Consider the following 24,243-nt stretch of genomic DNA (forward strand, 5'->3'; position numbering starts at 1 on the left):
TGACTGTTTGCATAAATGAAAGAAATACTATGCAAATTTAATTGTTGTTGAGATAAGTTTTTGTTTAACGAAGATTCGTGTGCAATTCTTTTCGATAAAATTTAATTTTTTAAGTCTATTGATAATGTTTTATTCAAATCTAATATTCCACCGACGCGAATTTGATCAGTTCCAAAGCTTCTCCTTAAAATTCAGTGGCTGTTACTATACCGTTATTATAGAAGTTGACGTACTTCTGTTGCACCGTCTTTAGTTTAGGTAAGGGTAGGGGGATCCCAAAGGGCAACAAAAAACAATTTTGAATATTTATACCATTTTGAAAAGGAATCGAGAAAAAATACAGTCCTCGGCCCCATATCCTATGCTTGCCCCGGAATGGACTATGATCCTGTATATACACAGCTAGGAGCATGTTTATCGGGTCTACACGAAGGCGATGGCGTCAAATCCCGAATAACCCAATTCCCCCTCCCTCCTCGGCCCGGGTTACACTTTGTAAATAAAGGAGCTAATATAAATACAACCATTTGTAGATATTACTCGCGCTAAAACTTACGAATGGATTCGAATAAAATAGGCTATTGTTAGCTTGCTAATATCTTTTATTTATAATACGACATAAATAATTTTTAATTTACTTTGCCTAGTAGTTGTTAACGGCTAGTTGTAATATAATGGATAAGATATGACACTTTCGTTTGTTTCAAAGTGCTTAATGTTAAATAATTTCTCTTTCCAAAATGACACAACCCAAAAAATACTGTTAAAAAACAATGTTTAAAACACCCTCATGAACATAAAAAAATTATATATTGCTTCAAAAACGCATAATTAATAACATAATACTATAAAATTAAAAACAAAATAACTAACCTTTTTTTCTATTTAATTATTTACTAGCTCGGAAAATTAAAAATGCGCATTTAATAACACCGATTAAGTACATAATTTTAACGTCGATCTACTCATAATGAATTCTTAATTCGAGAAAATTTACTTCACAAGAATTTGCTATCTGTAGTATGTCACTATCTACGTTCTGGTATTGAAAGTTACTTGTATTTATTTTACTTTTAAAATACGATATTGTTTTATAAACAAACTTATTTAACATAATTTAATTTGAAATATCACTAGTATTGCCCAATTCGGTATCATGGCATCCGTCCACGGAAAATTGGGAGATTTTGAAAAGTACAGTTTAAAATATACCGACTATCCTACTATGATAAACAACTTAGCGAGAATATTAAGATATTCATCAATAAAAATAGACAGCAAAGATCATGAACGTAAGTTATTTAAGTCAAGTTATAAATCATGAGTAACATAACAAATTTGTATTATCATGTAAATATATATAGATAATTGGGCTGCAACCCATAGCAGCAGTAATATATTTAAGAAAAAGATTAAAATCTGTCTATTTTTTTTTCCGTCCGTTAAGCAAATGTCTAACGTATTAATTTAAAAAAATTATTGTGGATAGATTTTTTGAATTTTAACTTAACACAAAAAACTATTTTTACAGCCATTTCTTGGACGACTGAAGTCCTGAACGTCATAGGGGCAGCTTGCTACTTCTACGTGTACATATTTTCTGCTGTCTGGTTTGTGTTTGTAAGGTTTCCTCAAACAGGAGATTACATTGCTGCTTCAGTTGAGTTCTCGCTCGCAGTTTGCAGCGGGACGTCCATCTTAAAATTTATTTATTTGAAATTAGACAGGTTTGAAGGTTGATTTAATTTTATTAATTTCCAACTCACAAATATTCGAATCGAATGAGCCTGGGTTATTAGAGAGTATCTTAGAAAAAATTAAGGACTAACTTGGCGATTTTTTGTCAGTTTTAGTTAACACGATTGCGAATGCATATTAATGGTGACCATTTACCATTAAATGGACCATTTGTAACATTTTTTGTAATTTGTATTTGTATTTTATTTATTTGTTATTTTTTCTTCTTAACTGTTATAAATAAAAACATAAATTGCTACAACGGCAGTATGTTCAGCTTAGACTGAAAAGATTTAGTCTGATCAGAGTTTCGTCTCGCAAGTTGCTTCTACTCCTGGAAAAAATATACTTTCAAACTTGAAATTTTGTAACTATGCTAAATAAATAATTACTTCCCTTATGAGTATATTACGATATTATTTGTAGCAAGGCAGTCACGAATTTGATTGATGAATATCTTAAATGCGATGCCCGTGTTGATCCCAGTTCTCGTTTTGCTGAAAATCTTAAAAAGAAACTAAGAATTGTCAAGAAGAGAGCCATACTGACATGGAGCGCTCTAGCGCTCAACGGAGTCGTTTACATCACGACTCCTTTTTTAAAGCCAGGGCGTCATCTGACTGAAGACTTATACGTTACTTATGGTAAAAACATGTGAAATCGCATTTTTTTTTAAACTCGATTAATATTATGTACAAAAACCTAATATATTGTTGTTTAGTTTACCATAAAGCACCAGAACTATTGCTTTCTGTCCTAAAGTATTAAGTAAAATACTGCAAAAAACTCTACTTTAAATATGATTTATTTTTAGGGTTGGAGCCAATGTTTGAATCACCTAATTTCGAAATAGCAACAATTCTAATGACAGTCGCTGTTATATTCGGTGTTTTGACGCTTGCAAACTACAGACTTCTGATATGTGTGACTATTGGCTACATTGAAGCCCAAATGCTGGCTTTGAGTGAGGATTTAATTAGACTATGGGACGACAGTGAAAAATTCTACGAAGAATTCAGTGAGAAAGAGATAGATATTATCAAAACTGTTTCACCATATGACATAAAAAATGTATACATTAAACATCGTCTGAGAGAGATTATCAAATTCCATATAGTTGGCATAACTCTTCAACACATTGTCGAGGCTAAATTTCGTTTTATATACGTGATAGAATTTCTCTTCGTAATGATCGGTATCGTAACTGAACTGCTCGGTGGCTTGGAGAACACTTACTTTGAACTGCCGTACAGCTTGAACCAAGTATTTATGGACTGTTTGATAGGGCAGAGACTGATAGATGCAAGCATTGTATTCGAAAATGCAGTATATAGCTGTCAATGGGAAAATTACAATGCCTCTAATCAGAGGTCTGTTCTTTTGATCCTCCAAAATTCGCAGAAGACTTTGATGCTATCAGCCGGAGGTCTGTCTGCGCTGAGTTTCGTATGTTTGATGTCCGTTATAAGATGCACTTATTCAGCATACACCGCACTACATTCTACTGTGAACTAAAGTAGTTTTATAAAGTGTTTGACGTGTTAGTAATCCATATTCATTATATTATTTTCAATTAGTTACTAAACTTCTAGTTATATAGTTTGTTCTTAAATTGTAGTTTGTTGTTGTAACTAAATATGATAAAATACAAATAAAACGAAATTAAAAACTGTATGTGTCTTCTTTTGTAAATCATTTGTAAAGTTGAAGGCATATAATTGAGGTAAAAATCAATTTTACTTACAAATTAAATATTTAATTAGAGAATTTAAAGTAACTCCTGTGGATTACTTTAAACTCAACAATTTAAAGTAACTCCTGTGAGTTACTTTTATACAAATTAATTTTTAAAATTAGTAACTGGAATATGGTAAAAATAATGTAAGAGACACACGAGATATTTAATAACTAGATGGCTTTTAGGGCACATAAAATTAGTAAGGTCGTTTCGGTCGATTTACCTTAACCGTTCCAGTCATTTTCAACTTCTAAATAGCCCAAATACTCCATATACGTAGGTGTAGGTGTAATTTTTATACATTAATGTGAGCCTCTTTTACTTCCACTCACCGACAATAAACCTTCTTTCCTGCAATTCCTGATGCTGGCCGTATAATTCATGCAAGAAATTTAAGAGGTGGATTGCACTAATATCTTCAAGCCTTCATAAATAAAGAGAAATATTAAAAAATCAATGAGTTACTTGCAGACCTGTTAGATGACCAGTTAAAACATTCACGCAGTTATAAGTTGTCTGAACAAGATTGTTGGCTATCAAGACCTTGTTTAATTAAAAATTTTAATTGTTCCTCAGACAGACATAGCTTATCTATACTAATATTATAAATACGAAAGTAACTCTTGTCTGTCACCTCTTCACGCTTGAAGTGTTAAGCCTATGTCCTATTAAATCGATTCGTAGGACATAGGCTTAACACTTTTTTTTTAATTCACCCCTCAAAAGATCAAAATAGAGGGTGACGGTGTGTGTGGTAAAATTTTAAGAATTTTGTGAGGGTACAGCAGCAGGTTCAGCTATATACTATTTTTATACTGAATTTAATGTTAATTTACAATATAGCAGTATTTATTTTATTTACTTCGTTAATAATCGTGTAATATCGTTAAAAAGTTTCTGATACCCTTACAACGCTAACAAATATTAATTGGTGTTTAAAGTGAACGCTGAAATTCGTGCTCTACGGCTATAATGTTTGAGGATCTCTGACATAGATTAAGGGGCTGAAATTATTCGCAATCAGTAAAAAATCCTAAAATTTATATATATTTTATTCGTATTAAATCAAAGTTACAATTACTGATTGTATTTTTTACAGATTATTTTTCAACTGTTTTCTTGGTTTATAAAATAAGATAAGATTTTGTATAATGTCAGGTCTGGCAGCCCTGCATCTGCAATATTGTTTACTACTAATGTCAGAGAAGAAATAAACATATTTATATTTCTATTTTACTTTAAATTTACAATTACAAACATGAATATAAAGAGAAACAAACATTTTTTCGATTTGTATTGGGAAGATATACTAGTGTCAAGGATCATGCCCTTCTTAACAATTAGGGAGTGCTTTAATTTTCGCTGCGTATCTAGAACTTGCCTCCAAATAACTGATATGTATTTTGCGAAGTTAAAATCTTTAAAATTGATGAATAAAGGATTTTCGCCGCATACATTTGAAGTGAGTCTTTCTAAAAGTTAACTTGGTATTGTTTTGCCCAGATACTATTCGCTCATCTGATATTCTACTGCGAAACAGTAATACTTAGTATTTTTTTGTTCCCCGTTTGAATGGTGAGTGAGCCAGTATCTACAGGCACGTGGGACATAACATCTTAATTCTCAGGGTTGGAAGCGCATTGGCGGTTAATATTTCTTAAAGCGTCATTGTCTGTGGGTGAAGGTGACCACTTACCATCAGATAGCCTGTTTGCCCATCCCCTTACCTATACCATATAAAAAAGAATTGTGTAAATGTTATTTTGTAATTACTATTTTCCTATAATTGTTGTAGGTATTCGCATTAACATGCAGAAGGCTAGAACTTTTAAATTTGAGCCGATGTGTATCCATTACTGACACAGACCTGATTCCTATACTCCGACGCAATCCAGAACTTATCAACTTGAATTTGAGCCAATGTAAAAACTTGACTGCGAAATGTCTCCAACCAGCTATATTGTATTGCAATAATTTAAGAGTTTTAAAGCTATCCAAATGTTCCTGGCTAACAACTGGTGCTATGGAAGCACTTGCCCTTCATCAAAACCAATTAGAGGATGTAGATTTGGCTTTCACTGTCTCAATTTCAGAAAGCTGTATACTTGTGTTCATTAAAAAATTTAGACAATTGAAAACTTTGAATTTGGAAGGCAATGTACAGGTTACCGATAAATGCCTCTACACAATGTCCAAGTATAGTAAATCATTGAAGCTTCTTAATTTAGGAGGTTGCTGTGAAATTTCAGACAAGGGTATCATGTAAGTTTGGATATCTAAAATATTAACATTAGTATAGAACATTTTATAAATTAATAGATTCAATATTTTGTTTTTATTGCATCAACAATGCACAAATGTTATTTATATAAAAAAGTTTTTTCAGAGCCCTTGCATTACACTGCCACAAACTAGAGGGTCTGCTTATAAGAGGATGTACAAAGGTAACGGAGAATAGTCTCCGTCTAATGAGAAATAGAGTACACTTAGACAGGAGGCCTGCAGAAATTCCCCCCATACCTTTAAATGTGCAGATTTGACGGTTGTGTGGATTTTTTATGTGTATATAAGTTTAATTTATATTTTCTGTAAGTTAAATGTTTTATAAATAATTCTTAAACAAAAAAAAATTCTTGAAGTAAAACCACATGATAAAAGCATGATCTATAATAATTATAAAGAATTTTATTTAAATCAGTGATTGTGCCTAATCTTTTCCGACATCTGTGAGTCCAACCAACTGACCAACTTTTAGTGGCATGAAGCTAAGAAGAAATATCAGATTTATACTAATTGTGATTATTATATTTTATTAATATAACTTCTTACTATAAATTAAAAAATCAATACAACATCCTCTTATACCCCTCTGATCTGATTGCAAATAAATGAGTAACAATTTGTAATTACGGTAATCGGAAAATAAGCTTCACGTTTTTTATATAAACAATGTGTTTTTTGTTTTATTCAATATTGGCTAACAATGTGTTAATCACTTTTTTTCTTTTGTTAAATATATCGTCGTCTAAAGTTGGAAAACTCAAAATAAAGATATTAATTAGTGCAATCATTGTCTGTTTGTATTTAAAAAAAATATATATATTTTCTATAGTTAACCTTTGTACATATTTATTGACAAAATATAGGACTGTTAACTATAAATATGAAATCTTAAAAATAGAGACTTACTTACCTGTGCAATAAATAAACAATAAACAAATTAAAAATATAAGAATAAATAAGGTCATATTCTAGTCAAACACTTTTATAAGTAAAATATAATTACTTAATATTGTTGAGTACCCAATTTAGATACAACTCTATGTGAATGTTCATTATTGTCTAAATTAAGTATTAAGATTGCATTTTGTGGCTTTTCTATTGAATTGTTTAAATTTTACATTGAAAAATTTATTTTATAATTTAATAAATGAATTTTCTTCTTATTTTCTGTTGTTCCTTTTATTAAAAACGAATTAATCAGATTATGTTAACATGACATGGTCATTAAGATGGTATTAATATGGTATATGGATAATAATTGGTATAGTTCCTCAGTTTTACCTCGTTAATATATCAATATATCATAAAATCCACTCGTTTAGTTTCTTAGTCCCAATAATTAAATATAGAACGAAAGATTTTATACCTATAAATAATAAACTACAAATTATTCATTAAAAATTTAAGCTGTAAATGTTATGTATTTGTTATAATTCTGTATAGGATTTCTGTGATCTAATATTTATTTTAAAATAATGCATTGTAATTATATTTCCAATTTTATTTAATTTGTAAGAACCTACTTGTTTTAATATAATACTTAATTCAAATTAGTATAAACGCCAAATACCGCGAAATCTGGAATATAGCCGATTCAGTTAAATTTATTATAGGCATCTCGTGTTACTTCGGTATCAATGGGCTGCGGTGACCAAACAGCTAGAACAACAATCGGAAATTATCCGTCATCAAAGGGGTCAAATGCATTCAATAATAGGACAAATAATTAGAAAACATAATTATTTTAAAACTATAAAGTATAAATTAAAGACAATGCAATTTTTTTCACAAAATTATATTTTGTGTGATAACACCTGCTACAAGTCTTAATGTTATATATTTACAATATTTTATATACTACACATTAGTAACAAATAACATTTATAACCTTACAGGAGCAGATCTTAAAAAATAATTTACTGATCCAACGAGTACGGGGGGCGCCCGCGCTTGCTTCGTAACGTAAACCTATGTTCAAAGACAGATTCTAAACTCAACTAACTTAATATAACTTGCAAGATAAGTGTTAATAACATTTGGCAATAAATTAACGAGGATAACACGAAAATAATCCTTAAGTGCGAAGCGTATAAAAAGAAATTATAGTTTAATTTATTCTAAAATAAAAAAAAATTAACCATCATTTAGGCCTGTCTATGCAATGAGCCCAGAGGGATCAATCTATTTGTATCCTTTTAATACTATCACATTGATAAAATTAAAAATCGTTATTTTTTTTTTAATACAGTAATACTAATGTTACGATTCTATGTATACAGCCTTGTGTTAAGTAGAAGCAATACATTTACAATATCTTACATGAAAATTAAGCATAAGGGACGAGAAAGAGGCACTTCTGAGAAGAGAAAAAAATTATGAAAATCATAATTACATACAAAACTGTACAGACTTCAACATTAAAAAAAGATAAATTACATGATATACATACAAAATATAAGTTCTCGCATGAATTTTTTAGATCCAAAATACAATTTATTGTGTTGAAAACGATTGCACTTCAATTCTGACATACTTAAATAGTTGTTTCTTTGGGAAATTAAGAATTAATATTAATAATTTATCATGTTATCAACAGGCGCCTTCTACATCGATGACAATCGAGAGATTATCACAGTATTAGTGCTGATTAACCCGAGCTTAACAATACTTGATTGCTGGACGATATAAAAACATGCAATTTTAAAAAATCCTACTCTTATTGCACTATTTTATTATGCTACATTTCCCTGACATAGTTTTCATATTATACAACAGTTTCTAAATACATTTTATCAGCAATTTTGTACTTTATTCAGCTTCAATACCGGGCACTATGTATTCTCAAGGATACAACATTTACAATCATATACAAAATAATAAAGCTGCCATTACTTCACTGTTACAACAGAAGGGTGAGGGTCCACTAGTGCAGAGGATAAGGCAACTGAAGTGGTGTTAATCGTTAATTACATTAATACATAAACGTTATATACAAACAAGGTCTTAAAAGCGTTATGTTTTTATTTGTACTATGCCTTATAGATAATTATCATACAATCCGATTTTTGGTCAGGGTTTCTTTTAGAAAATTATGTCCATAAAAGGCAATTTGTAAACTGATAGAAACACCAAAATATAAGTTTGCCGAGTGAGTTCACAGTCGTATCGGTTGTCACCGTCCAATTATCCATCACTCACTAAACACTATCACTGTTTCCGGCACTGAGTTTTTGGTCGAGGCTACCGACGCATAGTAGAGTTTAATGTTTGCATCGCCAGGGGTGGTGGAGGGTTAATGTAACCTGCATAAGCATAAACATTTGGTTGCTGAGCTCTGGGGTCTGGTCCAGGGTACTGCACACCAGGTTGAACATTCATCATTTGGACGGGGAGGTTGTTGAACTGCTGCTGAGGTGGAACCCGATAACCATTTAGTCCATATTGGCTTATGATGTGAGTATTTAGATTCGGCGACATTCTCGACCCAGGACCCATCTGCACATGCTGCATTGGACTTAGATTACCTGGAATTATTGTTTTTATGAAATATTTAATAGATAATAATTTAAAATAAAATATTCAGCAATTAACATATATTAGTGCTATTGCTGAAAGATTATAGTATAAATTATATTCAACATCATGAAGTTAAATTAAAAAATAACATAAATTACTGACTGGTCGCATTACGCGTGTTCCTTGGCGACTCGAGCTGATTGTGAGCGGGCGCGTAGTACTTAGGCGCGTGGTAGTGGCTGGCTGGCGGCGTACCCGCCTGCTGTCCGTACTGGAACACGTTGTACTATTACGATGTAATTATTTCTGTGATTATTCATTCAATACAAAATAAAATCAATCTATTTTAAAGGGAGTATGATTTTTTTTAATGAGTTGCTAAAGAAACAATGTTATTGTTTAAGAATATATTATATTTTTTATAAAATATATTTACTTTATTATACAAAACAAAAATACAAAAGGGAAAATTACTCAGAACTATAAAAATTGTCTTATAAAACGGGCAGATTTATGGCTAATTAGATATCTCTTCCAGACAACCCAAGCTGAGGGAGATAAATTAAGAAATTGCTGCTGTCATTATAATGGTATAAATGAGATCTTTACTTCAAAACGTTAGTTGTCAGAATGCCTTAACTACGCATTCCTGTGCAGCATGTCAATTTAAAACACATGTGTTTAGTCATAGTTACTACTAGGCGACTTAAAGCATAGTACCTGTGGTGGAGCCGGCGGCGTGTGTGGAGGGTGCTGCGGTGCGTCGGCCATCTGCTGCAGCTTAGCCAACGAGCAAGAAGGTGCCCATCCTCCATGGTACTGCTGCTGCTGTTGGAACGACAAATAGCCGCCCTGGTAGCCTGCTCCGCCACTTCCACTCGAACTGCCTTGCATTACTCCGCCGCCTGAAAGCGATGTAAGCAATTTGAAATCAATTCAATTAACACGAACAAGTGACAAATAAAATAAATAATAATGTTCTATTTGAATTTCACAAGACCCAACAGTCAAGCTTAAATACAAGTCAGATTCACAGTTAATATAGTACATAAGTGTGTTTTCCATAGCCCGATAAGTAGGCCAAGCATGACCGAAGAGAACAGACGCAGGACGAACGCCTCTCTAAGGTTTTCACAGTACAAGGATTATAACACTGCCAACTTCAAGTTCTCACAATGGTATGTTACGAAAACAGTAAAACCTAATAAATTAATATAATATATATATAATAATAATAAGCCAGAGAGTAGTAGTGGAGAGGTGAGCGGTACGCACCGTGCGGCGCGGGGTGCGGCGGCGTGGCGCGGTGGCGCGCGGGCGGCGTGGCGGCGCCACGCACGGCCTTGTTGTCGCCCGCGCTCGAGCTGCTCGCCGTGTTGTTCCTGGCGTAGAAAGCATTTTAGTGTTACATGACGATTCGAAAGACGTATAATGGCAGTCAATTATACTAAACCTAGCCAGGCTGAGAGTGACGTACCTATTTCTGTTATTTATTTTCTGCTGCTTCGTCGGTTGATTCGGCTGACTCATGATGGAGGGTATGTGTATGGACGAATGTGGGTACTGCGGACTGGGCGCGGGGTGCATGTGCATCATGGAGCAGGGCGACGCCAGATCGGACCCGATGCTCGTGGGTGACTCGAGACCCAACTGGCTGACGTCCAACTCACACACCGGATATTGCACTGAATGTACAGAGTTACTCGTCGAATCCGGTGTGTAAACCCCCATCGATTGTAAAGCGGGACTGACGGCTTCGCACATTTCTTCCTTGTTCGTATCCTTTGGAGACTCGTCCTTTTTGGAATGCTGCCGTGACTTCTTCTCTATCTCGACCTTCTCTTGACCACACGGCCCATTCTGGTTGAACGGAGTCTTGCATCCGGGCGACGTCAACACCTGTGGACTCTGCTGCCGGAACTCCGCACAACTCGTGACCACATCTTGCTGTTTGTTAACCTGACGCTGCATCATTTGCTTCATTTGAGCCTCTGTCGTATTGTGAGATTGTGATTTTTTATTCTCGCATTGCGTTTGACACGCTGTTGTTGTCTTAGATTGCTTCGTAGGTTTGCCTTCGTTTTTCTGTGTGCAATCTGAAGCTTTCGAGGTCGGTGCTTTAGTTTCTTTAAAATGCGGTAGACCTGTCGTAGCATATATCCCACTCGATAGAGCTCCGTAAGCGATATTATGTAAATCTTTTTGATCATATTTCGGATGCAACTTCTGTGGCGATTTTTGCATCTGATCTAAATGCGGCAGATTGAAACCTTGAAATTTATCCAGGTAGTTCTTTTCGTTATTTTTCATATCCAAAAACCTGTTATGATCCCACGTTCTGGTGGGGTCCCATGGCGGCCACTGTGACATAGGATATTGTGCGGGCGTTGTGTGATAGTTGGGGATTTGATTCATTCCATAGTCGCCTTTTGGAACAAGCTCATTGTCATACTTAAATTTAGGCATCATTTTATTAATATCGTTCTGTTCAGCTGCCTTTAAGTTGAGTTGAGTCGAACAACTTTTATCATGTTTAATGGACGCATTCTTTGATTCACACTTTGATGCATTAGACTTCTCTTTCTTAAAAAAATCTTGTTTCTTTGGTGCCTCGCTAGCTTTCGTCTCTAATTTACTAGTCACAGAGACTGTATTTATTACATTTATAGGAACAGATGTTTCAGGTTTTCTTACATTTGTATTTTGTTCTGGAAAAAACAACTTAGGCTCCGGCGTGCTTCTTGGTGTTTCATTTTTTGTTGATTTTTTCTCGGTCTTTTCCAGTTTGCTGTGGGCCGAATTTACTCTTACATCCCGAAGTTTGCTCTTTTCTCTGGGTTTTTGATTATGATCGTTTTTATCTTGAGTGTTTGTTTGAACTATACTCATAGAACCGCTCAGGGTGTTATGCAAGGCATTACTGGTGAAACTAGGGTCTAATTCAGTTCTTTCCATGCCTAAATTAACAGCTGCATTAGCACTTTGGCACCTCGGTAAAAAACTAATATCAGTAACATTGGGCACTTTTGGTATCACTGGATTTACGACAGGCGACGTTATGGGATGGGGCACTTCTAATTTCGTAGTACTCTTACTTATCACTGGTGAAGGTTCAGACATACTATTAATCGTTCTACTAGAGTCACTAGTTTTCATAAGCACTTTGTCAGTTTGAACAGCTTGTGATTCCTTACTCACACTAGTTCTGTGGTTCAAGTAGGGATGCTGAAGTTGTAAAGAGTTAATTGGTTGTATTGTCATCGAATTACTTACGGAATTGTGGTAATTAGGAATAGTGTTTTCTATTATACTTCGCGAAACAACAATTTCATCCTTTCTAGTATGCATCATGTCATTTCTGAACGGTATTTCACTTTCTTTACTTGCAATGGGCATCTGTAATTTTCTAGTATCTATTTCATTGTAAGAATCGATTTTAGGTGGATCTGGTTTTTTCAAACTGTTAGAGAGATCTCTATGAGGATCTAAATTCTGTATAATAGTTTCGATTTTCGTAGGCGACTTCTTCCCGGGCACTTTAGTTTCTTCAATAGTTTGATGCTGGATTACGGTCTCCTTCCTCATCTCACATTTTTTTAGCTCACACGTCATCTCAATGTTTACTTTCTCAGCTAATTTCTTTTGCTTAGGTGACTCACTTATTACTGTCTTGTCGACTTTTTTAGGTGAGACACCAGTATGTGACGAAATAGCATTATCCGATTCTCCCTCGACCACTATAGTCTCGATTTGATGTAAGCGCGGTACAATAAGATCAACAGGCGGTCGAGCTAGTATAGCTTCCCCTGAACCTTTAGCATCTAAAACAATATGAGCATTTTCTGTTGAAACAACTGGTAATACTTTCGATGGACTTTCTTTTTCTGGAACTTCTTTAGGCTTGTATTCGTTGATCTGTGCTGGAATTAAGTCGTTAGGTTTAGGCGATGGCAAGGGACAGCTTTGGCTGTTGTTATCATCAGACTCTGATATCACGATAGTATCCTTATCATCAAGCTGAGCTTTAGTAGGAGACTTTAATTCACCATTCCTTGTTTCTGGTATTTTTTCGTTTTCAGTACTGTCTTTATTAATTTTAGTTTCTACAATGTTATCCGACGTTACGCCTACAGTTGGTCCATTTTCGACGACAGCACTATCTTCCTCGGTTTTATCTTTATTAGTTTCATTTATAACTTGATCTTTTTCTGCTAGTGATTTTGGTGAATCCATATGGATACTATCAAGTTCCATGTCGCTAGTGTGATGGTCTGTACTGTTCTCTTCTACAGGGCGAGGGGTCGCCGGCTTGCTGGGAACACTAGTTCTATCCTCTCCCTCTTCTACGTCCATCTCATCATCAGCCTCCCCTGAAGAATCTTCTGAACTGTCACCAGTATTTTTATTGGTCGCATCTGGTTTACTTTCACTTTGATTCTTAACTGCATGATTTTGAACTTTGGAAGGTATGTTATTTACTGTCTCTTCAACAGAATTATCAGTTTTATAGTCATTTTGGTCTTGCTTATTATCATCAACTTTTGCTTTCTTGGCAACTGGTGTGCCACTGATTTTTGGAGAAGGTTTACTACCTTTCTGACGCTTGCGGCCCTTCCAACGACCTTGTCTCTTACTCTTTGCTTTTATTGTGCTAGCAGGTATATCAGTAGTTTCATTATGAACATCATTGCTCTCTTGACTTTCTTGACTATCCGAAACGTAAGCAGGTTCTTTGAGGGCTTTCCTCCTGTTTCTTGGTAGAGATTCTTCAGAAATTTCATCTTGGGTGGCTTTTGATCTACTTGCTATACTTTTACTTCTCTGTCTTCTTGGAGTTGCCTCTATATCCTTTTTTTCCTCTTCCACACTTTCTGACATTTTTCTGCTAGATTCACGTTTTCTCTTACGGTTTCCATCGCCAAGTGTAGGTGTAGTTTGATAAGTAGTTTCACTGTATTTAAGCGGTCGAGTTCTTCTTCTACCGGATGAAGTTACTTCAACTGGTTCAGCAACATCCTTATCATGTTGAGACTTCATTTCAGATTTTGATGCCGAAGTTTCTGGTTCAGTTTCTGTGTTTTCACTTTCTGTTTTCATTTCAGTATCGTCGTTTTCAGTGTCTTGGTCCCCAGATCCTTCTTCTGGCGATCTGAATGGATTAATTGTTGGCGCCAATAATGGTGTCCACCTAAGACATTCCGGGTCGATTTCGAGACGTGGCCTACTGTTCAATTTTTTCATATGATTTTCCACTCTATTCCAATCTACACATATTCCCAGTTTCACAGATTCATTGTTTGGAACGTATCTCATGAAACCGAGAAGTTGAAATGTTACAGCAACATCATTCATATGCATTCCCGTTGTCAATGCTATGTCTTCAAATGTAAATGGACGATCTTTGTGATCATGAAGAAACTCTAAAATAACAGATTTCCAATAGGCATGATATGAAACTCTTCCCAGATCTGAAAGTGGTTTTTCTGGTGTGCCTGGCTGCCCTTCCTCCTTCGATAACAAGTAACCTTAAAGAATAAATAAACATTAGTAATCATCTTAATAGAGTACTTAAAATAAATATTTCATTTTATATAAAAATATACAAAAATAATTCCACCACTCACTAAAATGGATGAGAAATCTCCCATATCCCTGTCTTTGATACTGGGGCATCGTCATTATACAGGAGACGTTGTATTTCTGCTGACAATGCTTTTCTTTCGAGAAATAGCCAACCAAATGACATCCTTTGCTGTCATTTTTCGTTAGTACATAAAATAAAAACGGCTCTACGTCATAATAAAGTGTTTTGTGGTCCAAAAATAGCTTCGCGAGTAGACAGAGATTCTGACAGTATATCTTATTAGCATTCCCATCGACTTCAAAAACGGAAATGTCCCCGCATCGGTATATTTCCGTGGCGGGCGGGTGTCGCCACAGGCACTTGTCTAAATGCCGCATTAACACAGCTCGACTTTTCGCATACTTCAGACAAAACTCGCAGAGGAATAACTTTGGCAACCTGGAAGGTGAAGGAAAAAAATCATAAATAATGTTCTTCAAAGGTGGTAGTAAATTATAGCATGAAATATAAAAATAAATACCTGGCATATTCCTGGGGGAAAGGACTCGAATACCACGTCTCGATCTCCCACTGCCCGAATTCAATGGCGGAAGGACACCTCGGCGGAGGCGGGCCGCCCGCCGCGCCCGGGCCCGGCGTCGCCGCCGCCTCGCCCTCCGCGCCCGACGACGCGCGCGCCTGCGAGAACAGCTCCGCGTCCGCCTCCGTCACCCCGGGGGGGAGTCTCTTACCCTCTGGGGAAAACAACAGTACACTGATCGCTATGTCCGAATGCTCACACGACTGAAATACACTAGCTCGGGCAGGAAGACTGTTAAAATGAAACCGAAGAGTTAAGCCAAATGGATGACAAATATAAAACAAGGCATTATTAAATAACTGGTTACCACAATGTTGCGAAATAAACATTCGAGCCACATTCATATAAAGCAGCAAAAATAAAATAAAAACGAAAACAAAAGGAACAAGGAGATGGGCGCACACCAAGCGAGCTAATCGATTCTATATTCGCTTCGACGGCGAGAAGCGCGAGCGAAAGTGCACGTGTGGATACTGCCGACACCCGAATAACGAAAGTTCCGTCGGCGCCCGGCGTCCGAACGGAGAAGCGAAGCCGATTGCACTCACCGAGTCCGAACAGAGAATTCGATAGATTGGAAAAGCGAGCGCGAGAGAGACAGCGGAGCGCCGGCCATCAATCAGAGCGAGCGACGGTCAGATCCACCACGACACTTTCACCGCGCCTCCCGAACCCATCTTACCCGTCTGATTGGTGGCCGGGCCGAGCGCGCGCGACAGCTTGTGCGCCTGCGCCTCCTCCGCCGAGCCCCCGCCGCGCTTGCCCTCCGCCGCGCGCACCACCAGCGCCGACGCGCTCAACCGCAGCCCTACCCCGTCCGCGCTCTCTCGCGCCGCCGACGCACTGCGCTCTCGCGTCCGGCCCCGGGGCCGCGCGCTCGCTCGCGACAGCGCCGCCTGGTACCGCTTGAACGTGCTCCGCGTCTCTTTTAAGACCTGCCGACTCTCGCTCTCGCTGTCGCACTCACGCTCACGCTCACGCTCGCGCTCCACGGGCCGGTGCCGCGACTGCGAGCGGGACGCCGTTCGCACCGAATAGAACTCTGAGAGCCCGTCGAATAGCGTAGTGAGTAATCTATCGCCACATCTGCTCCGTCGTCTGCGCCCGGCTCTCTCGGGTGAACCTGTCTCCCGTGACACTGGCGACTGCTGCGTTGCAGACGTTTGTGGAGGTTCGGGAGTACAACGATTTTTAGATGACCGCTTCTCGGGCGTCAGAAGTGGCTCAGACGAACGCCGTAAGTCGGGCGACCGTTTCTTTTCCAGGGAACGCCGGTTTTCAGGCGAAAGGCGTCTACTAGGCGAACGTCTTTTATTATATAACCCCTGCTTTTCTAAAGATCGTCTCTTTTCGAGCGAAAGTCGTTGTTCAGGAGAATGTCGCTTGGTGGGCGAGCTTTTTTTATCATTTAACTCCCGCTTTTCCGGTGATCGGCGCTTTTCGTGCGACAGGAGAATCTCAGGCGAAAGCCGATTTTCGGATGATCTCCGTTTGTCGGGTGACCGCGTTTTCTCGGGCGACCGCCTTGCGGGTTCATCAACAAGACGTTGTTTCTGCGCTTCGGCGGCGAAACCCCACGTGCCGTCGGGACCTGCGTCGGAGGCGAGACGCTCGAAAATAGTGGGCGCGGGACGGGCTCGGAGAGGAGGCACGGGCGGTGCGGCGCGGGACGGGAGCGCGAGTGGCGGGTCGCTGTCGGAGGACGAGCGTTCCGATTGGTCGGAGCGATCGGGGCGCTGCCGGTGCTCGAGACGCAGCTCGAGTCGCTGCACGCGAGTGACGCGCACGCCACCCCACTGCGAACCCTCCCACCCCTCCCACTCGCTCGAGGACTCCCTACACCGGCGCCGTTTGACGAGATTGAAAGCGGAGAATCTGAAAAACTTCTGCTTCTCCTTTGACATTCTCTGTTCGGACGGGAGGCGGGCGTACGGCGAGTCATTACCGTCGGAGGGCTCGTCGTCCGAGTCGATGCGTCGCGCCGGCGTCTTCGGTTTCCGCTTCTTCGGCGTTCCACCCATGGTCGTTCTGAAATGAAACGATTTTTCATCAGAGTTTAACTACACGAAACACCTCGTCGCAGATATAAGATAAAGTAAAAGTAAAAAAGAATATCTGTAAACAGGTGGCAGCGAGCTAACCGAGGCGTGTGCGGCTTGTCCGTGCACAGGTCGCAGCGCCAGGGCGGGCGGCGGCAGCGCGCGTGCGCCGTGCGCGCGCACTCGGCGCAGCGCGACGCCCACTCGCCGCTCAGGCCGCACGCGCTGCAGCGCGCGCACTCGCCGCAGCACCAGCGCGCGCTCTGCGGCCGGACGGAGCACGGGTTAATATTTTGTGAGAAAAACCAACTTCAAATTCTCCAAATCATGCTAAATATCGATTAAAACCCCCAACGTTTTTATTGTACACCCTCTTTAAGAGGAAATTTTACTTTATTTAGTTTTCCTTGACTTTTATTTGCATACTTTAATTTTACTTATTCCTGATATTCTTTTCATACAATATTAATACTTTTTTATAGTTTTCGTTTGTTCATTTTCCGCCTAAAACAAAATGCAGCCCCCTGGAATATGTGTAAATCAATTTGGGGGAGAAAACTTTCCAACCCAGTGATAACTATAAGATTTGAAGGCGGTTGTGTGTGCTTTAATTTCTTAACAGTCTCTGCATCAATACTCATGAGGATGGATTTGGAATAAAGATAAATCTATGCATTACATTTTTCATTACAAGAGTGAAAATATTGAATTCTTAATTTTATATTGCTATTAATTTACAACATTTTTACGTTTCATAAATAATAATGATGCTCTTTTTTTTACAACATAAAATAAACAATCTCAAATTCTTTGACCTAATCATTTATAAGACTAGGTGCTTTGATGGCATATACAATATTGAAATGGATCAATAATTATTTATAATGTACAATTTGGGTTCTGAAATTGTTCAATCAATATTACCCTAAAAATAATATAGTTATAATCTGCTCCCATTGTTATCACAATCATTGTGGTTAGTATGGTCATAACAGAGAAAAAGTTACATAAACAACTATGTGAGTATGTATATTCCAAACTATCAAGGACAATTGAGCAATCATCCTAAAATTGTTAGTTACCTTTAATACAGTTATGTTAAAAAAAAAACTTTGTCTTAAGCTTAATACTCCAATGGGATAGCATAACATTAACATATTAATAATATTAAAATACAAAGCCAAACATATGAATAATAATATTAAAATAAACTTTACTATTTATATTATATACTATTTTATAATTTAAATAATTAATAATATTTGAGATCTATTCAATACTCATACAATCAAAACAATCATAGTAATGCACCAAAGATGTATGACATTTAAATATATATTTTTACTTATTTTAGCCTGGTAACTTTTTGATATGAATCTAATAACTTCTATGAAAGATATCCTCTAAGTCTAAGAAAAAAAAAATTATAATATTAAATTAGTTATGTAAAGAACGAATTTAACTAGCAATGCAAACAATATAATTACTGCTGAGCAAATTGTCCATAACTAATGTTTATATTGGACAATGTAAACAGGTTCATTCGGTGTTTGAACAATTTATATAACGAACTAATGTCTACTGTAGTTTGTCTGAGTATAAATAATCTTGAAAAGATATTAGAATGATTTTTTTTCTTTATAACAACAAATATTTTTATATCCTTAATTTGGTCAACATTCCATTTGCAAGATTTGATCCCAACACATATCACTGTATTATCTTAAATAAGCTCAAAAAATTAATCACCATTCAAATATTAGGTAAGGATCAAAAGGGTGTCTGCCTATGTCTTGTTTTGCTTTTTGTTAATGACACAAGAGGAATGGATTACCTCAGCAATATTTATTTATTTATATTTCTGATTTAAACACATGACAGGACTACTTCTCTATTGCGCAAAAAGCAATACAAAACAATTCAAGGAAATATTTGATTATTGTTGGGACAGAGAGCTTTGGTTACTATCACTGATAAGGAGGATTACTAAAATTGCTGATTGATCTAAAATTCAACTTAGTGTTACTGTGTTTAATATAAACAATTTTGCAAGGCTAATTACAATGCAAAATATTTATATTAATAGAACCAGCAATACAATAAATAAAAATGCTTTCAGTTATTGTTTATCATTTTCATCACAGATAATTAAATTAGCAAAATCACAAAATATGTTTTATCACAGGAAGATAAATAATACTTTTATTAAAATGTAGTCGGCATCTCTTCTTTCATAGCTCTATTGTTATAAATTCATTTTCATACAATAAACTCGACAAAAATAAGGAAAATCATTTTCAATCTTGTTACTGCAAAATATATAGATATTATAGATAATATAGGTCAAGTCAATAACAGAGAAAACATATTACTAATTAATAAAAGGCATATTAGTCCTGTAGGAGATTAATCGGACGATAAAGATATTGGGAGTTAAGAAGTTTATTATTAATTATTTTCCATGCCCAATGTATAAATTTAACAAACAAGAGCAACTGCTGAGTTTCTTGCTGATTCTTGGCGTCTAAAAATGGTACATGAAATAACAATTCAAACGTGCTTATGAGAGACTTCTTGAATATCATAATCGTTTTATATGACTATGACTACAAATTTATGACTTTATCCTTGATTTTTTTTACGATATAGGTAGGCAGACGAGCCTATGAGCCACCTTATGTAAAGTGGTCACCACTGTCCAATCACATTGGAGCTATAAGAAATATTTACCATTCCTTACACTGGTGGTTGGTGGCGCATTGGCATTGCCACCAACCTTAGGAACTAAGATGTTATGTCCCTCTAGCCTGCAGTTACACTGGCTCACTCACACTTAACCGAAGAATATAACCATAGAATATATTATGAGTAGGTGTTACCTATTCAGAAATGCTTGCACAAAATCCAACCACCGAGTAACATATTATTGCATGATTAGTTCAAAGATTACTGCTTACCTTTAAAGTTGTCAAATTTATGTATTCAAGTATATTGAGGCAAGTCGGATGTGCATATGACTTGCACTGAAAGCAGCAGATGAGTGCCTCATTCACTCCAAGACGGTTTCTAGCATCTGTACCAAGACACTCTGCACACACCAGAACACCTCCTGGGCTTAGTTGCTGAAATTAGTAATATTATTATTTTTTAATTATCAAAAAATGAGAACTTTGTATGGTTTATATATTGGATATTTTAAATATTAACTGTTTAAAAACAAATTAAGTAACTTACTATAACAATAATAGTTTTTTCTGTTTTGTTATATAATGCAATTCAAAGAGTATTATTTTATTTTATTTTATATATGCAATTGCTTAAAGAATTTAAAAAAATGTCATGTATAAACATAATATTAAAATCATTCAACCCCAATTGGTAGAATAAGTAGCAAAACCTCAGAAGATAGCCTAAAAATATGAATTAAAAATGTAACTGATATAAAAAAATTGAATCAGCAATACATTTTATATTATTTTTATACATATTTTCAAAGTAAATTGTATCTATGACAACTACTATACAATTACTAATATGTATTTCATTAATCCATAGTTTTGAATGAGTCGTATCATTTGTTTTTATTTTAAGGTTGTAACAATGAAAGTATGGTTATGATTTAAATGATGTCAATTTGAAACTTATAATATATTTAATATAAATATTTGTTTTTCAAATGCAATATTATGCAATGCTAATTTATTTTAAATGCTTGTTTATATTAGAGTTGTTGTTTAACATATTTTAAATGGGAATAATGTTTGTATACAACTTACATTCTCCGGACTTTCTTGCAATTTCCTTTGTTTTGCTATTCGGTCTGTTGCTGTGAGTGGACGATCAGTCGCCTTATAGTTTCCCGCGTGGTGAAGCAACAGACCCCTAGCTACAGCTCTCTTTGCAGCCGCCCGTAATATATTCCGCACGTCCGTATTATCTTCAACTGAAACTTGGTAAGCTTGTCGTAAATGTTTCTCGATTGTCTTTAAGTTGGAACCGTCTCGCTCCCCTAACTCACGCACTGCTTTCGCGACCGCTCGCGAAACGTCCACATCGGAAGCGATTCGCAAAACTTTATTCTGCAAACCTCCTGGATCCTTGTACGAACTCTGTCCCTTGTTATAAACCTTCAAAACAACACCCTCACGCACTGCCCGCTCCAACCGCTCCGACACAACATCCTCATGATAATTATGGTGCTGTCTGATTGCATGACATATCCTCTCCACACTCGGCCTCTGCTTTTGAGACCTTATCTTATGAATCGCCTCAAGAATCCATCGCTTCCACACTTCTTTTCCGACGTCGTCTGGTTCGCTCATTTTTGTCAACAATTATTTTGTTCGGCCGTCAAAGTAACGGTACGGTATTGCAGCTAGAGATGTGTCAACACCCATCGTATTTTGGCGCCTCGAGCGAAATTCCATTTTATAAAATGGAACTTCGCCGGAAGCGACCGGTAAATTCGGCCGCGGTGAGGGACGCCAGTTTACAGCATGTCCCAAACACCGTCGACAGTGGATGACACATCGGGCCTCGCGAGCGGGTTTTGGCGGAGCGAGCATCCGACGGCGGCCATCTTGTGGCGATCTCAATTTACGTAGCGAACAAATACACGCGACGTAAATAATGTTACTACAATTAACAAGTTCACTATATTCATCAAATAACGACTTCCACCATCACAATTAACGAACTAAGTTTCACAAATATGAAAATAAAACTAAAATACGGCAAAGTTCGTTCCGGTTCTTTTTTCACAATGCGCCTTCACCAAACAAACAACACAGTTATGTAGTTTCTATTAGATTAATATTTTATTATTATTTTGCATTATAATGATGCATAATAATAGTCATGTAATTTAAATTTTGCAAAATTTTGTTGAAAACATTCACAAAACACTAACAAAAGGCTCTTCAAAATGGCTATCAATCAGTTTCCTTGCTATAAGAAAAAATAATTTTGATATCCTGTCCGTCACAATTGTATTGCCATTTTTAATTGAAATTTACTTCATAATTAATGATCTTTTGATTGTCTATGGTTATTCAAGTTTAAGTAAAGTTACTATGACAAAAATATGTGATCTAATAATAAATAAAACAATTCAATTGAATATAAATGTTATTGCTTACAATATACGTATTAATGATATAAATTATTTTAAAAACTGTTAGTAGCATTCATGTAGTAACAACATTTGATTAAATGTGTGAACGTTATGGCAACATTTTATTTAATTTAACCAGTTACTGCTGCAGGTCTTGCAACTCAGCAGAATTCAAAAAGTAGGGTCAAGGGAGTGACTCCACTATTGAAGAAACATCCAGGTGGCGCTGCGATCAAGGGATGCCGTAAATATTGTAGTAAAAATAAAATGTTCGGTCTTCAAAGTGCCAGCGAAGAGTGCTATTCCCAAGAGACTATTAAATTCTTCGCATATGTGTATAAAAAACATTTCAAACAACAGCACATTCTCCAAAAGTATATCAGGCATGACGAAAAATTAAATTCTTTTATACATGCAGCGATGTTGGATATGAAAGAGATTAGTTATTAGAAAAAACCTTAACCTAACCAAACCAAATCTTAGATTTACGTATTTCATGCGATTTGCTTACGGTTACGATTAATATATCTTTATTTATAATACAACTATTACACTTAACTAAATATTCCACTTTAAATTGACTTTAAATATTCAGATTGTATAAAAAAAAAAATTTGAGATTTTAACCTACTCCAACTTTTGTGAATGGGGTTTCATTGCAAGCCTAGCGCTAGAAAAGTACTTTAAAAAAAAAAGTGGATGTCTTCTTGATTAATAAGGAAATTTTTGAATTTGAGCTAAAATAAGTAAATACTGGTTTTGCTTAATTATATTATTCACTAAACTTGTTTTTTTTTTTCATTAAACAAACGGAATGTATAGGATATATTATGAATGTTTGGATTCAATGCCCGTGTGATACGCATGCGCGACCGTCGTCATCATTGTCGCACCGGGTATCCCTCGATCGCAGCGACCGTAGCAGCTTAGCGCGTAAAGAGGCCACGTCAAAACCCAACATTGATAGACCTGTATTTAATACCGTTTATGTAACCATTAAAATGTTTTTCCAACAAGATTACAGGACTAAATGTTAAGACAATTCATCTTTAATAATAGGTCTTAATTAAAAAAATTACAATAAATCACCAACAAAATTGTTTCAATTATGTGTTACTATGTATATAAATATATGAAATTTTTATTGTATTTGGGAATGATTATTTCATTCCAGCTTAATATAAAATTATTCTAATAAGATTTCGTTTTTTCAATTGCTTCCTATTTTTTTTATATTATTATATTTATTTGAATTAATCATTTATAATAAAGAATGACAATTAATAAATTTATAATTTATTTTGTAATTATTATATTAAAACACAGGCACCTAATCCATGTATATTCATTGTTAAAAAATAGCAATGTCAATACTCGTCATTAAAATTAGCGGGTTTTTTATGAAAGTTTATTTTGTAAACAAAGTAACGCATTTTTTACTTTCATTTAATTAAATATATGTAGGCTGAATAAAAAGTGTTTTATCATAATCACAATTTAATAAAGAAGGAATTTTGTAATCACCGCCTCATTTACTTTAAAATATAGAATCAGATAAGCTTAATGAGAATCACGCAATTTAATAATCAAAATGGGGTAAGATATCATTTTTGCTAACTACCTTACTATACAAATATTACCACTAAAATATTA

At 36.0% G+C, this 24,243-nt stretch overlaps 3 protein-coding genes across 5 annotated transcripts; 2 read left to right on the top strand and 1 right to left on the bottom strand.

Annotated features, from left to right (window-relative positions):
- Positions 1-1,156: 1,156 nt before the first annotated feature.
- Positions 1,157-3,252, top strand: LOC113404362 (odorant receptor 2a-like). Its single transcript, XM_026645232.2, has 4 exons — positions 1,157-1,292; positions 1,532-1,727; positions 2,164-2,381; positions 2,552-3,252. Exons 1-4 carry the CDS (start codon positions 1,157-1,159, stop codon positions 3,250-3,252), a joined length of 1,251 nt encoding a protein of 416 aa, XP_026501017.2.
- Positions 3,253-4,627: 1,375 nt separating this feature from the next.
- LOC113404361 (F-box/LRR-repeat protein 15) lies at positions 4,628-6,917 on the top strand. Its single transcript, XM_026645231.2, has 3 exons — positions 4,628-4,937; positions 5,271-5,737; positions 5,862-6,917. The coding sequence occupies exons 1-3, from the start codon at positions 4,734-4,736 to the stop codon at positions 6,013-6,015; spliced, it is 825 nt and encodes a 274-aa protein (XP_026501016.1). The 5' UTR covers positions 4,628-4,733; the 3' UTR covers positions 6,016-6,917.
- Positions 6,918-7,535: 618 nt separating this feature from the next.
- Positions 7,536-22,439, bottom strand: LOC113404359 (histone acetyltransferase KAT6B). 3 transcript variants are annotated; one of them, XM_026645228.2, is made up of 11 exons: positions 21,254-22,439; positions 20,435-20,599; positions 17,580-17,740; positions 16,121-17,466; positions 15,379-15,592; positions 14,899-15,296; positions 10,752-14,799; positions 10,550-10,656; positions 9,995-10,179; positions 9,437-9,545; positions 7,536-9,282 (listed from the first exon to the last, which is right to left on the bottom strand). In XM_026645228.2, exons 1-11 carry the CDS (start codon positions 21,797-21,799, stop codon positions 8,999-9,001), a joined length of 7,563 nt encoding a protein of 2,520 aa, XP_026501013.2. In that variant the 5' UTR covers positions 21,800-22,439; the 3' UTR covers positions 7,536-8,998. The 3 variants fall into 3 exon arrangements, with proteins under 3 accessions (XP_026501013.2, XP_064073576.1, XP_064073577.1); XM_064217506.1 differs by having other exon boundaries at positions 9,437-9,560; XM_064217507.1 differs by having other exon boundaries at positions 9,437-9,560; positions 17,384-17,466; positions 21,254-22,436.
- Positions 22,440-24,243: the final 1,804 nt, after the last annotated feature.

The sequence above is a fragment of the Vanessa tameamea genome, chromosome 17 (genome assembly GCF_037043105.1).
Source record: "Vanessa tameamea isolate UH-Manoa-2023 chromosome 17, ilVanTame1 primary haplotype, whole genome shotgun sequence".
Lineage (NCBI taxonomy): Eukaryota > Metazoa > Arthropoda > Insecta > Lepidoptera > Nymphalidae > Vanessa > Vanessa tameamea.

Bases quoted from the DNA above. Each gene is read 5' to 3' on its own strand.
- LOC113404361 (XM_026645231.2), top strand. From the start codon at position 4,734: ATGAATATAAAGAGAAACAAACATTTTTTCGATTTGTATTGGGAAGAT. The intron at 4,938-5,270 runs GTGAGTCTTTCT...TAATTGTTGTAG, and splicing joins TTTCGCCGCATACATTTGAA to GTATTCGCATTAACATGCAG. The intron at 5,738-5,861 runs GTAAGTTTGGAT...AAGTTTTTTCAG, and splicing joins ATTTCAGACAAGGGTATCAT to AGCCCTTGCATTACACTGCC.
- LOC113404359 (XM_064217506.1), bottom strand. From the start codon at position 21,799: ATGAGCGAACCAGACGACGTCGGAAAAGAAGTGTGGAAGCGATGGATT. The intron at 17,741-20,434 runs GTAAGCAGTAAT...GTCCGGCCGCAG, and splicing joins TAAATTTGACAACTTTAAAG to AGCGCGCGCTGGTGCTGCGG. The intron at 14,800-14,898 runs GTGAGTGGTGGA...TTATTCTTTAAG, and splicing joins GAGATTTCTCATCCATTTTA to GTTACTTGTTATCGAAGGAG.
- LOC113404362 (XM_026645232.2), top strand. From the start codon at position 1,157: ATGGCATCCGTCCACGGAAAATTGGGAGATTTTGAAAAGTACAGTTTA. The intron at 1,293-1,531 runs GTAAGTTATTTA...CTATTTTTACAG, and splicing joins AGACAGCAAAGATCATGAAC to CCATTTCTTGGACGACTGAA. The intron at 2,382-2,551 runs GTAAAAACATGT...ATTTATTTTTAG, and splicing joins AGACTTATACGTTACTTATG to GGTTGGAGCCAATGTTTGAA.